At 39.6% G+C, this 15,591-nt stretch overlaps 2 protein-coding genes across 5 annotated transcripts in view; both read left to right on the forward strand.

Annotated features, from left to right (window-relative positions):
• Positions 1 to 6,480, forward strand: part of UBXN2A (UBX domain protein 2A) — a 28,353-nt gene extending 21,873 nt beyond the window's left edge. For 2 of the 3 annotated variants that reach the window (XM_050950989.1, XM_050950988.1), the window contains 2 exons: positions 2,129 to 2,290; positions 4,953 to 6,480. In XM_050950989.1, the coding sequence (XP_050806946.1) occupies positions 2,129 to 2,290; positions 4,953 to 5,145 (355 nt within the window). In that variant the 3' untranslated portion in view covers positions 5,146 to 6,480. Of the gene's footprint in view, positions 1 to 2,128; positions 2,291 to 2,433; positions 2,635 to 4,952 lie in introns of all 3 variants that reach the window. The other variant, XR_007774039.1, reaches the window with a different exon arrangement.
• Positions 6,481 to 9,948: 3,468 nt separating this feature from the next.
• Positions 9,949 to 15,591, forward strand: part of MFSD2B (MFSD2 lysolipid transporter B, sphingolipid) — a 59,527-nt gene continuing 53,884 nt past the window's right edge. The window contains exon 1 of one of the 2 annotated variants that reach the window (XM_050950794.1): positions 9,949 to 10,186. In XM_050950794.1, the coding sequence (XP_050806751.1) occupies positions 10,064 to 10,186 (123 nt within the window). In that variant the 5' untranslated portion in view covers positions 9,949 to 10,063. The remainder of the gene's footprint in view (positions 10,187 to 15,591) is intronic. The other variant, XM_050950793.1, reaches the window with a different exon arrangement.

Below are 15,591 nucleotides of genomic sequence, written 5' to 3' on the forward strand. Positions count from 1 at the left end.
AATATTATAGTCTTGACTTGGGCACATCTGCCAATGACTACCTCAGGCGGTTTCTATTGAAAGATGAGATGGCACAAGTCTGTTACACTTGTGTATATACACACACATGTATTCAGCTGAACTACTATATATTTTTCTTTTGTTATGCAGGAGGGCTTAATGAGACCTAGTTCTGAGTCCATTAAAATACTTTATTATTTTGTATTGTCTGTAACTTTGTATGCCACTGTTCCACGACTGTGTTTAATGGTTTTGTGATTTGTAATAGAAAAGCTTGGTTCTGAATCTTGGTAAGCTTAAGATGTAACTTTAAAATTATATCTCAGAAATACATTAACCAAAAAGACAGACTGAAATCTCTTGTGGCAAAAGTAGTGCTTCAGCTGTAACCTCACTAGGGTAAAACAATGTGTGTCATAAATCTTTTACCATTAGACTAGGCAAAGCACTAGAAAACTTACTTTGGGGAGCAATCTTACCTTGGCAGGGGATAGAACAAAGGGTCTAATGTCTTTTGAGAATCTCGTAAATTAAAGAGAGAGAATGTAAAATGAGCAAGCCTTTAAAAGCAATGATGTTTCTTAAGGGTAAGAAGCCTCCCCCCCTGTATTTTAGCCTCATTTCTTGCCACTAGAGGGCTTTACACATCAATTTTGCAAGAGGGTGATTCTAGGTACAGTACGGGAATACACTTGAAAACTAGGCTGTTAGCTTTTTAACTTTATTCCCCATACTTGGATAAACATTTCGTAGCTTTGAAGTATTATTTTTTGTGCAGTAGCACTAGCTGCTCTAATAATATAAGGTGTCAAAAATTGCTTCTCAATCATTTTTGTGAGACAGTTGACCACTTCATACATATAAATAATATATGGAGATATACCTATCTCATAGAGCAGGAAGGGACCTGAAAAGTCATTGAGTCCTGCCCCCTGCCTTCACTAGCAGGACCAAGTACTGATTTTGCCCCAGAGCCCTAAGTGGGCTTCCTCAAGGATTGAACTCACAACCCTGGGTTTAGCAGGCCCATACTCAAACCACTGAGCTATCCCTCCATGTACGTGGGTAGCTGAAGTTACCCGTTGTTACATTTAGATGTATTTCTGTTCTCCCTCAATGCTGCGTGCTCAACATTTATTTTTATGGTCTGGAGAACCATTGTAATTTAATTAGGTCCTCTAAGGTTAAGCAAGAGCAACAAAAAGAACAAAAGAGCAGGGTATGAGAAGAGAGTAGAAAGGTGGATTGGAACAGATGGATGACTGCTGACGTGTTTTTAATACAAATTTTGAATAATCAAATTAACCTGTAAGACTTTTTGGTTTTTCCATTGTACCTCTGTGTTTTACCTAAACCTACATATTTGTTGTTGAAGTGCAATATATCTCTGATTACACATTGTATATAGTTGTAATCTATCAACCATGATAAAATTAAAAGGTTAGGCCACATAAAGCGAGGAAGCCATATTTAACCCTTAATATTATTACATTGGACCACTTAGTGCAAGTATGTTTATAATTTATAAGAATTAGGAGTAGCCTTTATTTATTTATTTCAGGGTTGATAGGTTTATTCTACCACTTTTAGAACACAGTACACATCACTAATGTAATCTATTTTTTTATGTTTTATAAAAAGGTAAGTACCACACACATCACAGTTAAGCCCGCCAACAAATTACTGTTAGCCTGCAAATTCTTCAGTCAAATTCCTGAAAGTGTTACTTTATTTCCTCCCAGTGAAGGAGACCTAGGCAATGGAACATCAAGTCCTGTTCTTTAGGCATTTAATTCTACATCTTATGTTTATCACTTAAAACTCTCTCTGAATCTCTTAAATAATTATTTAAAATAGTCTTTATTTTCATTAACAGAAATAGGATATTCTCTCCCTTAACATCATGTTTGAAGTTGTCAAGTTCAAGAGTTGTTGCATCTCTCTAGTAAAGCCTCAACCTCAATTTTGTATTCCTAGGCTTGCTGCACATGAGTTGTTAGTACACTCTGACAGGATTTAGAACCTCCTAGAAATATTTCAGTTCAGTCAAAAAAATAGATGAGGTAATGACTGTTCTAGCTTATGATTTTATGTGCACTGCATAATCTTGTTTGGCTCTTCTTTCTAGCGCGACTCCAAGAATAATTTCTAAAGTAAAAAAGGACCTTGAAGCTGAGAACAAAAGGCCTCTTCCTTCAATAACGCTAAACAATTTGGAACCAGTCACTAATATCCAGATCTGGTTAGCAGATGGGGAAAGAATAGTACAAAAGTTTAATGTTTCTCATAGGTAAGATTATCTTATCACTATCTGATTAACTCTTTTTTACATTAATATGTCCAGAAATTCTGTAAGTTATTTATATGGCCCCTCATCATTTGAGTTCCTCTCAGATACACACAAATAAAAATGACCTTTTTTTTTGTCTGTAGGAGAAACCGATCAAATTCTGTGTGTACCCTGTGTGCAACAGAAGGAAAAACAAAATGTAACTGCCAATGAATGTAACAGACTGCCCAGTTAATTAATGAAGATCTGCGTAATACCGATTTTTATCAAGGCATAACTGTTGGATTTTTGTCATTTTATTGGGAGTTAAGTGTTTTTGAGGTGTCTATAATTCCTTGATGCAGGTCTGTTATAGGGGATCTTTGAGGGGCAGTGCAGATTTTTATTATTTTAGGTTTTTCCTTTTTTGTACAGCTCATTTATTTAAGATCATTTGGCTTCAAAAAGACAAGTGTCTTCCAGGAAGTTCCTCCAAAGAATTTGAATGAGAAACTGTCTAATAAAAGCAGTTGATTGCTCATGGCTGGGATTAAACACTAGTGGCAAGTGAGAATGGAGTGGACAGCACGACAGGCATGAGGGCTTGAAAAATCCACTTGCCTGGGTCAAGTAGAAAGCACTCCTTGGTAAATGCTATCAATGTCTAAGTACCTAAGCTTTCACTCCTTAAAATTAAATAAGTTTTCTAGCCTTTACGGCTGCAGAGAGAACCTTCTAGATATGGATTTATTCTAACCCAGTGTCTGCAGACTGAGGAAAAGGATTCAGATCCGCAGCTGCTGCTCATAGCTTTCCTAAGCTTCAGCAGAGGTGAAAAGGACCAGAATCCCATCAACTTTGGTTGCTGCTATTGAGAGCCCTGTGGGCAGCAATGATCTGGGCAGATTCAGATTGTGCTGCTGAGGCAATCTGCTGGTGAGGAGAGCCCAAAAACTGAGGCTGGAGGGGAGAGGTAGTGTAGCAGAAATTCACACCCCACAAAGCAGCCAGGATACTGAGGGAGAAGAACAGAAGTGGAAATCCCATCCACCCTTGCATCTGCTGGGAAATAATGTTTCTCGTCCCTCTTGGCAGTCAAAGGGAGTTACAGGAGGTGATCCAGATTTTCAGAGACACCCCTGAGCAGGGTCCAAGGTCAGAAGGGTGGTGGAATCCCAGCATCCTGCAGGGGGGGAGAGAACTCATCTAGATGTCTGTCCTGACAGTGTGGGTGGAACACTTCAAACTAGTCTGTGGGTGTCTAGTAAAACTTCCAAGCCCTGCAAGTGGCTGTGATAAGGCAGTAGTTCAGTGTACACGTTTTTGAGGGGAAAGTAGGATCAACTACTAAAGGAGTTCGGTTTGAAGAACTACAACCTTCAGCGACCTTTTCCTATAGTTTACAGTTGTGCTATAAGCGTAATAATATATAGAATGAATATCTTGTGCTATATGTATCTCTGCAGCGAGTAAAGTGACGATGATAAAGCTTACCTTCAACACCAGTTCAGGTTGTATTGCTCTCTAGTACACTGTATATTGGTTTATACCCAGTCAGGATGGCAGACGAAGGAAAACTTAGCAGTTACAGGCTGACTCTGAATTCAACAAGATACTAGAAGTCTGAGAGGATCCATTTGTTAGTATTCATTGTCTCTACAAATTTCTAAACTTGTACAATCCAAATAAGTCCATTACTATAGTGGATCATTATTATTAATGAGGTGTGCGTTTGCATTTTGATTATTAAACCCATTATTGGAGGGCTCAATATTTTTCCTATTTCAAAATGAATAGATTAAAATTCCTAATACACGTTTTCATCCTAGTGCAAATAGATTCATCTTAAAAGTTATTCAGGCCAGTCTTATCTGACAAATTGTACTTGGCATGAGTAGAACAGCCCCTTTTACATAACCATATTGTCAGAAAACATTTAAAACAGCTATTCTATCATAACTTGTATTTGTGCTAGTGCACCAGTGAGCTTCTGTGGTCTGTTGTACATACACATGCACTGTAGTTAAAAATAACTTATAGAAATGTTAAGGCAAATTCAAGAGACTTGTCTTTATGGTACTGTGATATTGTTAACCGTTATTATCATAAACATGTTTTTTCGTTGGAGGTCCAGAAAAAGGCTAAAAGCACGCTCTAGTATATGTGCTGCTGTGCTTGGGTTAAGGTTTGAGATAAGGGAAAAACCATTATGTGGTTCTGACCTTAAGTAGTTCAAGTGTAAATTCCACAACTTCCATATCTAACATTAATATAGTGCTGGTTAAGGGTCCCAGATGACATGCCTGAAGTCACAGAGAAGGTGGAATTTGAGGTTATATTATGTGCAGAATTAAGGAGAAACCAGATTGAAGGCACTAAAGAATTTGTAGTGTTCAGCTAGCATGCCAGTTGCTGGGTCATAGTGAGTGCTGTGGGAATGTGTTGTGTAGATTACCTATAGGGATTTATTGCAACTCATGGCTGAAAAAGAGTATGTATAGTATATAAAAAATTAGTTCCACTAGCTGTGCAAGAATCATGCTTTGGAAACTGTCACAGAGCCTGCATATGTGCTGCATTGTGTGCATGACTTGTGCTCAACCCCACACCTCTTAAAAACAATTGACTCAAATGCTTAGAAAGATTGTAACTTGCTGGATTTTTTTTTTTTTTTCCTTTTCAGAATAAGCCATGTCAGAGACTTCATAACAAAATATCAAGGATCGCAGGGAAGTGTTCCTTTCAGCCTGACCACATCTCTTCCTTTCCTAGAGCTGCTGGATGAGACTCTCACTCTGGACGAAGCTAACTTACAAAATGCTGTTATAGTTCAGAGACTTCAGAAAACAACTGAGCCTTTCAGAAGTTTTTCATAGTCTTTGGTTTTAAGAGTACCTTGATTATGACAGTAGAACTGCTGCTGCAAGTAATGGCCAAAAAACCATAAAGACTTACCCGAACCAATTAGTGTTCAGCTCACCAAAAGTCTACATCTAAGTTGAACTAAACTAGACAAAACCAAAACAAACCTGAACAGCAATATCTGGATGCACTGTATCATCTCCACAAAGCTGCCCTCTTCTTAAAGAGCAAATTGTGTGTTTTGTGCTGTAGTTTGAGGTATTTTCTAAGCATTTCAGTGTTTGGAGATTGGCAGTAATGAAGCAGAGGTAACCTAGTAAGACAGGGACCATCTTCTAAGTTCCTCCTAGCTAGAAAGCACTGATGGCCTTTTAAAGGCATGTTTGGGTTAAAATCCATTATTCTAAAAGACTTGTGTTACTAACAGCAATTTAAGTGAAAATTAAGTCAAATTTAATAATTTTATTTTTTCACTTCAGTTTGGACCGTGAAACGAAACCACTTGATTTCACTCATGTTTCTATAAGTCAATTTCAGGTTGAGTCTCTTACCCTAATGTTTAGATTACAGATGCTTCAATGGCAGACTTACATTTAAACACTTTTCACTATTTTCATAGAAACTCTTTATTTTAAAGAAATCATGAAAAGCTACTGCAATTAAGTTTAACAAAATCTGAATTTTGGGACTTCCCTTTCAAAGCCTGTATTGTGCACATGAGAACATCTCAAGACAAGAATGAGTTGGCTCCATTGCATACTGTACATGAGATGTTACATCATAAACTCCTGAGATTTGCCTTTCCTAATGGTTGAAGTAGCTGCTTGCCTCAGTGGCAGCTCTGTTCCCATCCCCAAGACATGGAATGTCATGACAGGTGTGCTTTGAGCTACATGTACCACTAGCAGCGTAGTCCATTCTGAACCATGTGAAAAACAAGCATGACACCCAATAGTTCTAACGGTAGATGAAAGATGGCTATAGAGAAATACAAACCTTCATCTATGCCAAATTGCCAGCTATGGGCAGAGCTAATTTGCACATGTAAGTCTTCCAATAACATTTTAAAACCCTTATTTGGCAATAAAGTGGTTTCCTTCTCTATTCGTTTGTTCTTTATGTCAGTCCTCACTGTGGTTTATTTTGCAACTTATAAAATATGCCCATCATCTGCTTTTAATTCATGTCCCCATTGCCAGTTATAATTAGTGTGTCATACATTACTTATTGAGAAACCAATGTAAGGACTGTAGATTTTTGCATACAGTTGTGCTAGATAGTTTGCATGAATCATTAAGTTCAGTAGTGTGTGGATTTGGAATGGAGCCATAAAGGTCTGTTAAATGTGAGTTGTTTTTTTTTTTTTTTTTTTTTTTCCTGGACCCTTCAATGAAGAGTAACTGGTTTTGTGCTGCATTCAAAAAGGGAAATTGTTTGGTTTAATACTTTTTATTTACTACAGTTAAGTGAGAGGGTTTGGTTTTTTGGGAAAGATAAGATTACTGCACTGCAGTAACCTTAGTTCTTCATAAATCGAAGAATTCTTGAACCCTGGATGACTTGCTTTTTTTGCTGCATCACCCATGCTGAGGTATGTATGAAGCTGTCTAGACAACATGAATGGTATGGTTTGAAATTTAGCTTCCCAATACTCATTCAATGGAGAGACAAGTTCAAAAAATGTATCTTTAAAAATTATGTGTGTTTTGGTGCAAAATAAATTTGCACCACTTAACTAAGTTAATTACTTGCGCTTCATTCAGTTTGGATAACACAAATGTACACCTCAGTTTTGCTTACTGTTAATTTCACTTCCTGACTCCTGTAAGCACACCCAGCACATGGAATGTTCAGTTGCAAGCATTCTCTTTTTGACCCTGATGCTAGTAAGGGTTCTAAAAGCACTCTCCTTTCGTTTTCTAACAAAATGGAATTTTGGGTGCAAAACATCTTAATTTCAAATCCTGGTAAGAACTGGGGAACTAAATCAGGTACATTCCTTTTAAAAAAAAAATAGTAGACACCCACTGTGGTATATCTGACTACTAATTTGCAGAGCTGCCTCTAAGACACAGGATTCTCAAATTCAATGCATTTGAATCTCTAATATAAAACTATGAGTATAGGAAAATGCATGCAGTTGATCATAAGATGTCAATGTTCTATTACACAGAATGTGTATGACACCTGTAAATAGCAGTATCCTGCTCCTGCCTCTGTATATGAAATATCTTTTATTGTACTATCTTCTGTTGGTAAAGAGACAAGCTTTTGAGCTGCACAGAGTTCTTCAGGTTTAGGTAAGGAGATATATATGCAATGTAGACATTTAGGAAGAAAAGTTAGTGCAACACAATTGAATTACACAAAATCAGAATAAATGTAGGCAGTTGTTCTTTCCAAAACATGGTAATAGGGTAAGGAGCAGTGTATATTACACTATTGCAATATTTGTTCATTTTTATGCTGCTGCTCCCTACAACGACTAGAATCCCTGTTTGGTTACAGGCTCTGTAATGGATTATAATCTGCATTTTCTTGAAACAATGATTGTGGCTGCAGTTGCAAAAAAGACTTGCAATAGTACAAATGTGATAGTTGTTGTTTGTGAATCCAAAGCCTTAACATAATTTGGAAAGTCAAAATGGCCTAGAGCAAAATGACTGAAAGATACTGTAACCTCTCTCCCCCCTGCAATGAAGGTACAATTTAAGCAAGAAACTGAAAATGAATTCAGACATCTGCATTTGTGTATTATTCCCCTGTTTCTGTATTTCAAGACCTGCAAACACTTTAAAACTAAATTAGAAATTGCTTCCTGTGCTGCATTAAGAAAATCCTTTTTTTCCTTTCTTTTTAATGAGGCACTGGACTTTTGCTTAGTTTAGCCTGTTTCTAGAACAACATTTGGATTAAGGTTAACAAGTGAGAAATTTACCATCTGTTTTAAGCCTCCAGTGCAAGGCATTTTAAGGGCCTGATCCAACAAAGCCTGTTGAAAAAACTTCTGTTGCCTTCAATGGATTTTGGACTAGACTCTAAATATGAAACTGAAATTGTAGCCTGAATTTGACTGGGTGAATGAAAAATAAATCATACTGTCTGAACTCATCATGCTGGCCTGTCTAGCTAATTCTTTGAAAAGCCTAGTTATTTAGATTATGAAAATTTTGCTCCTACAACCATTTTTGGCAATATAGGTTGCAGAGGGGTTGGTTGAATATCAAAAATTATTGCTTAGTTTGCTATGACTGTTCTGAAGCCAGGGAGCCACTGTTTAGATTGAATTCAATTAAATAATTACAGTAGGTGAGCCGCACATGTGGATTGGTTTTTGAATATTTCCCCCGAAAAAAGTTCCTATTTTATTCTAAAAAAAGTGTGTGGGGGGAGTCTTACTCTGTATCTGCAACCTGAAGTTCTTTCAAACTAACTAATCCACTCCAAGGCTCCAGTTGGAGGAACCATTGCAAAGCTTTGCTAATCAGTACATTTAGTTTCATGCCTAAAGCAGAAAGATTATTCCTTTGCCCCTAGGGGAGCAAAATTGGTTATAGAAAAATTGTTGTACAGAAACAAAATAAGTAACTCGAAAAGCACCCTCCCCAGGAGTAATAGCTTTGACATGGCGCTAAAACACCCATGCCACCCTTCAGCGACTATTTTTGATTGTCCGATTGCTCGAAAACAGGTGTGCTGACAAACAGCTGCTGTGCTAGAGCCACCTAACAAGCCACCTTGTGATTAACAATGGTGCCGTTGGATGGGTTGGTTATTTATAAGGCCACACATTGCAGGCGTTTTTTCTTACACTACTTTGTGAGTGAATATGGGTGGGATCTGGCTCTTAAATTATTTTGGTAATCTGGTCCGGAGAGTTTTAAAACAAGAATATAACTGTGCAGGCGCCCTCCTGAAGCCTAAGTATCCATAAATATTTAGAATAAGCGCTAGTTAATATTTGAAACTAAATTAATTTAAACTACGTTGGAGGGGGGAAAAATGGAACTGTGCCGCCTTATTCCCCAATCCTTAGTTCAAGAGCAATTTAACACGGGCTTCTGCCGTGCCTGTGGCTAAGCTACAGAGACGAGGCAAGGGCACCTCCTCTCAGAAAAGGGTCTTTCACGTGGGACGATTCTAAAACTTGCACTTAAACAAATACGGGGCGGGAAGCGCCGAAGACGCACGAGATGAAATGCAGGGTCGTTTGTGGACAGCGCAGGAATTGGGAAAGGCGTTAGCATTTCCGATCTGTGGCCCTGTCCATGGGACTGCATAGGAAATGCTGACGTTGTACAGTCCGGCCCTCTGTGCAATTTATCCCGCGTTGTGAGGTCTCTTGCAAGGATCTTGCCTCGCTCCAGTAAAATAAAAGTCGGGCTTCTTATTTTGCAAGTTGTTTGGACAGAGTTTATTTTTTTTCTTCCCTAAAGGCGAAGAACAACACCGCGCCTTCTCCCCGCTCAGGGTTTGCACCTCTGCTGGGGAAAGTGTCCGAACAAAGTGCGCTGCTCACTGCCCTGATCCGTGCTAAGAGATGCAGCCTGAGCATCTTACAGGGAAAGGACTCTGTGCATGTCAGGCAGGCGCCCTCCCAGCTCTGCCTCATCGGCTAACGAGATGGGGGGTGGTTGGATACCTTTGCCCTGGGGCTGCAGCAGCTCCTCCTTCCCGCGCCCGGAGCATGCTAGCGGGGGGCTCTGAGTGCGGCGACCCTGCAGGGAGTCTCGCTCTCAAGCCAGTGGCGGAGCAAGAGCAGCAACCCCCGAGGCTCCCCAGGGAGCTGCGGCGCTTAACTGCTTCTCCCGCGCCTCCCATGGCTGCGGAGGGGCCCCGAGCAGCTACGAGCTCGGCCCAGCTCCGCCCCCCGGGCTGGCAGGTGCTGAAAAGCCCCGGGGCGGACTGCTTGGGGGGTGGCGGTGCTGGGGCATGGCTGGTGCTGGAGGGGACACCCCGCAGCGGGGGGACTGGCCTGGGAAAGCAGCGCCGAAGGCCGCCCTTCTCCCAGAGGAGCCGCCGCAGGAACAAGGGCTCAGGCGGTCAGCAGAAGAGGTGAGCGGCTGTGACTGCCCGTCGGGTCCCCAGCATCGCCCCTCGGGGCTGCGGGCTTGCAGTGCTCCGACCTCCTTTGCTCTAGACCCGTTTCCCCCGCCTGCATTTGGACGAGTTCGCCAGGGATCTCCCTGAGATCTTAATTACAGTGTCCTAGAAGGTGACTTTTTTTTTTGTTGCCCTAATGTAATTTTATCACCTTTCCTAAATTCCTGCCCCTCCAAGAATAAACGTCTTGTGTAGCAGCTTCTGAGGTAGCACTTCCTCGGGGGAATCAGAAACACTAGATGCCTCTTTGTCAGAGAACTTTGTCACCAAACAGAAGGCAGAATTGGAGTGGTTTCTATGTCAGAGATATTTTATCCACTGGGATTTGAGAGAACACGAGATATATAGATAGATAGATTAGATATGTATTCTTCTTAGCATAGATCATATTTCCCCAAGTGCTAGATGTTTGCAGTGTTGTAGTAGTGTTGGTCCCAGGACATGAGAGAGACAAGGTGAATGAGGTAATATCTTTTAGTGGACCAACTTCTGTTGGTGAAAAGGCAAGCTTTTAAGCTACACAGAGCTCTTCTTCAGATATTTTCAAAGTGTTTCCACAGAAATTCTTCACCCTTATCCCATAATGTTGTGCTATACTCAGGATATCTTTTTTCAGGAGCAAAATGCCCAGTGTGTCTCACTCCTTGGTAATAATTAGGGGGGGAAATGGAGTAATTTTTCATTCATCTTTTTTGTGAGCATGTTTCCCCTGCAACGGAGTAAGAGTCACAGACTGAAGGGTGGCATTTTTGGGAGAACCCTTTACTATGTTGCTGGTAGCATATGATTGGAGAAGTGTGTGTTGAGAAATCTAACAATATTCCAGGAAGTATTTGTATCTTCCTAGAATGCAGTTTTCCAGCTATAAAAGAAGATGAATAAATTTCCGTTTAAATTGCGGCCTGTGTGCATTTGTCTGTATAGATATGAACATGTGCATTCAGTTAAAAATGGGACTATTGTTCCATACCGATGTGAGAAATTAAACACACAAATTGGGAAATGCAGTTAAAGCTGAAATATCAACCTTGCTATACAAAAGATAGCAGTGTTAAAATGTAATCTTAAATATTTACCCAGTAATACATTATAAACTGGAATCTGATAAGTAACACCATATACAGTTTTGTAATATACCATATCGAGACTGAAAAAAACACAGCTTGTTAGAAGGGAAAAAATCAAAATGGAAGAAGCCATCACTTTAATTTCTGCAAATTCATCGGCAGAGTTAAACTCATGTTGAGAGACAGGGTTGGGGTGAAGCATAATACTGGGAAAGTGTCTCATCGTGTGTTGAATCAGATAAACCTCAGCTTAAACTATCTGAAAGTCTCAGCTGCTGCCATCCCTTCCCATTCCTCTTAAACCACTATTGGTTTTGTTCTGGACCTGCTTGATAAAGAAGAGCTTGTGACAAAATTGTGTGTACACCCAGCCACAGTCCATCCAGCTACTGAAATATCTTCTTCCAGTTGCACAGGATTGCTTTTGCTAGTTGTCTTCTGTACCCACAAACACTTATTACTAATATTCTATTCAGGTTCAGTTCACATTTGTGAAGGAAGTAAGATTCCCAAGAAAATGAGATGTTACAAGATTAAAGACACTATTATATATTAGAGAGACTTTCAAACTTACTTAAATTAAAAACTTCCACCACATCCACCATTCTACTTCAGAAGTGGAATTGTTCATTTTTTGTGTTAAAACTTCTTGCTTTACCTTAGATTCATAGATCTCATGGCCAGAAAGGACCATTGTGATAATTTAGTCTGACCTGCTGTATAAACACAGGCCATAGAAACTTCCCTAAAATACTTCCTAGAGTGTATATTTTAGAAAAAAACATCCTGTCTTCATATAACAATTGTCAGTTATGGAGAATCCACCATGACCCAAATTGTTCCAATAGTTAATTATTCTCACTATTAAAAATTTACTCCTTATTTCCCATTTGAATTAGCCTGCCTTCAACTTAGATATAAGTGATTGTTTCATTATTATATTTTGTACAGTGTTTAACTGTACTGTAGTAAGTGCAAGGTTTCAAAGTGGATCTGAAGATAATAAGGAAAGAAGCTCAATCTTTCTTGCCCTCCTCATCTTCCCCTCACTCCCATTTTTAAAAATAAATATTCAGACTGGAGCTTTCTCTCCCTTCACCCTGCTTCTGAAACAATTTGTAGAAGCAATTTGAGACTTAAATAACTTTGTACAAATACAACGTAAATAATCTCTCAAAGCTAGCCAGACTTTGTTTCAATCCAAAAAAGAATGAGTGAAGAATGAATTTACTGAATGGCTAATTCTCCTATTTAAAAAAAATGGGTTTAAGAGCTATTATGGTTACCTTTTTTACAGCTGTGCCTAAAGGCTCCATATTGAATTAGAGCCCTATGATGTTAAGCAGTGCACAAACACACAGAAAGTGTCCCTCTTCTGAAGAGCCCAGAGTCTAATTTTTGAGATAAGAAGCAATGAGTGGGTGGCATTCACAAACAGACGGTGAGAAAGGGAAGGAAGGATGAAAGTAATGTTGATTTAAAATCATGTGCTTGCAGACCTTTGTAAAAGAATCTCATACAGATCTGAAATGCAGGCTTTGCACCCCCCTTATCATGTTGATTTGTGCCTTGGGTATGAGCAGGCTCAGTGATGGTGAGGGGAAATCTAACCTGGGATTCGTTTGCAATAAATGATTTGTGTTCAGCAGTGCCAGAGTAATTAGAAACCTCTTTGGGTACAATTCATTAGAGCCTACCACTAATGTCACAGCCCAGTCTGGCAAAACAAATACAAGGAGAAATTGGGACTGAATGCCTCTGAGGTGGAGCGCAGTTTAAAATGCTGACAAAAAGAAAACGGAGACAAGCATAGCACTTAATTCCGGAGACCAGTGGGTCACTGTGTTAGGCACCATACATCAAATAACTGAAACTTGGTCCCAGCCTGTTATATCTTGCAATCTAACTTTAAGATGAGTGAATAGGTGGATATAATAGATAGGGGTGGGGCATAAGATAACAGTGAGACAGTTATCAATAGTGTAAAAAGTAGTGGTCACAGCACCCCAGCTACCTATTCACTGTCAAGTATTTCACAAGTGGCTCATCATAGGTGAGTTTAAAGGAGGATAATGCAGTGGCCTGGTGCATTTTTGCAGGGAGCTCCTTCTCTGCATACAGCTAGTATGGAAGAAAGGATGAAAGTGCATGTTGAAAAAATTTCAAATGGGCAATCAAGGGTGGAATCTTGCAGTTTATCCTTATATTTAAAAGGCAATATTAAAAAAAAATCCAGCTTTCTGTCCTGTAAAGACCTACCACTCTAAGCCTTTCTACAAGAAAATGTCTAATACACTTTATCCTTTATAAAAAGAATGTATTTGTATCACGATAACATCTAGACGTGCCAGCCAGATCTGGAACCCCTTATGCGAAGCATTTGTACAAACCCATAGTAAGACACAGTCCCTGCCCCTGTGAAATAGATAAGACACATAGGGTGGGAGAAAGGAAGTGTTATTGTTCCCATTTTAGAGATAAGAGTACTGAGGCTCAAAGATTAAGTATTTTGCCTAAGGCCACTGAAGAAGTCTGACAGAGCCCTACCCAAAAGACCATCCTTTGTCCCATTGTAAATCCCATGGGCTGTTCAGTGTGGGCTTACAGTTTCAAACCTTTGCAATGTTTAAGCATGTAGTAATGCACAACTTTATGTTCAAGTGTCAGGGGCCAATTAAATCTCTAGTGAAAATTAAACATAAGGATGGGGATTTGCACCCCGAGTATGAGACTTTCAAAAGTATTCATCTAAGCATGGTGCTCCAAACTCTTTTTTTCCCCTAATGTACAACACTCTTAAAACAAGAAGTCTCCTGTGGAGGAAGTAGTATCTTCACTGTACAGATGGGGAAAGTAAGGCAGCAGAGTGCATTAGAACAATGGTTAGAATTTAGGAATTCCCAGCCATTTACTTTCACCACTAGATTCACTGCCTCAAACACCATTGCCCCTTTCTAAGGCTATGAGAGGCAACATAGTCTAGTTGAATGAGCACAGGAGTCGGAAAATCTGGTTCTAATCCCTACTGAATCTTTGGCCAGTCAGTTAACTTCTCTGCCTCTGTTTCCTCATCTGTCATGTGGCTTATTACTTGCAAGGATAGATGAGAATTGTTTGAGAAGAGCTTTAAATGTGCAAAACTCCTTATAAGAGAGTGATACTGTACTGAATATAATCAGATTCCAGCTGCTCATTTTATTCAAGCAATGGCATTCATAGCTATAAACAAAATTAGTCACAGGTGGAAGCCTCCATTAACTGCTACTGAGACACAAATGTTAACTTTGCTTGAAGGTGATCTGTAAGTATGCTACCCAAGCAGCCTAGCAGTATCTAGAAGGTGAGTAGAATTTGAATGAGACTTCTTAATCAAAAATGTAAAAGTATTGAGATCCTTAACTTTCTAGCCGTGAAGCTGACTGGAGAAATGAGAGTTGCTCAAGTCTGTAAGTCTAATTAATTTTTTTTATTTATTGCTAATTATTTCACAATTTAATATAACTATTCTAATTTCAAGTTCTTAAGTATTAACTGTGGTGGACTGGAACTGCTATATAATAATTTTGAATACAGGATGTCACCTAGGCAGTGAGGTGAAGTTACTGTACAGGAAAGTCTAATAACTCAATATAAGTGAATTAATGCATTGGTCTAGCTGAACAGGGGACTATTGGAAAAACATGTAGGAAAGCAACACAATGGATCCTGACAAACAGCCTCCCAAGAAATACTTAGTGGGAAATTACAGGATGATGGACTACTTCCAGGCTCCAGCCCAGATTAATATAACTGTTTTGCTCGTGCTGCGAGCCGACTGTTCAGATGGCTATAAACAATAAAAAGTGACTTCGTCTCTGGACAGGGGGGGTGATGAAAAAGATCGAGCAGCTTTTAAAGGACAGTCTCTCTGAAGCAGAGGGAAAGGAACTGTCTTTTAAGGGAACAGATTATGCCACCCAGACGCTAATGCTCTCTGTGTTGGGAGAGTAGGGGAGGTAGGAACCTTATACCTAACAGGATTCCCTGCTGAGGTAATCATGGTTAGCACCTGCAGACTGCTGCTCAGGGCATGGTTGGCGAGTGGAAGAATTGTGTAATTCCACTCCGAGAGAGATGATAGCTTGAGGCCCAAGATGTGAGAGGTGCATGTACTCAAAGAGACCCAGAGAAGTCAGAGATGTAGTTAGACCAGTAGCTGTGATTTGTGCATGGAGATCTTGCTCTTTATCTGTATAGACATCACCAGAAACAAAGGACTTTCATAAAACTAATACACTTGTTTACACCTGT

This window comes from Gopherus flavomarginatus, chromosome 4 (genome assembly GCF_025201925.1).
Source record: "Gopherus flavomarginatus isolate rGopFla2 chromosome 4, rGopFla2.mat.asm, whole genome shotgun sequence".
In the NCBI taxonomy this organism is placed as follows: domain Eukaryota; kingdom Metazoa; phylum Chordata; order Testudines; family Testudinidae; genus Gopherus; species Gopherus flavomarginatus.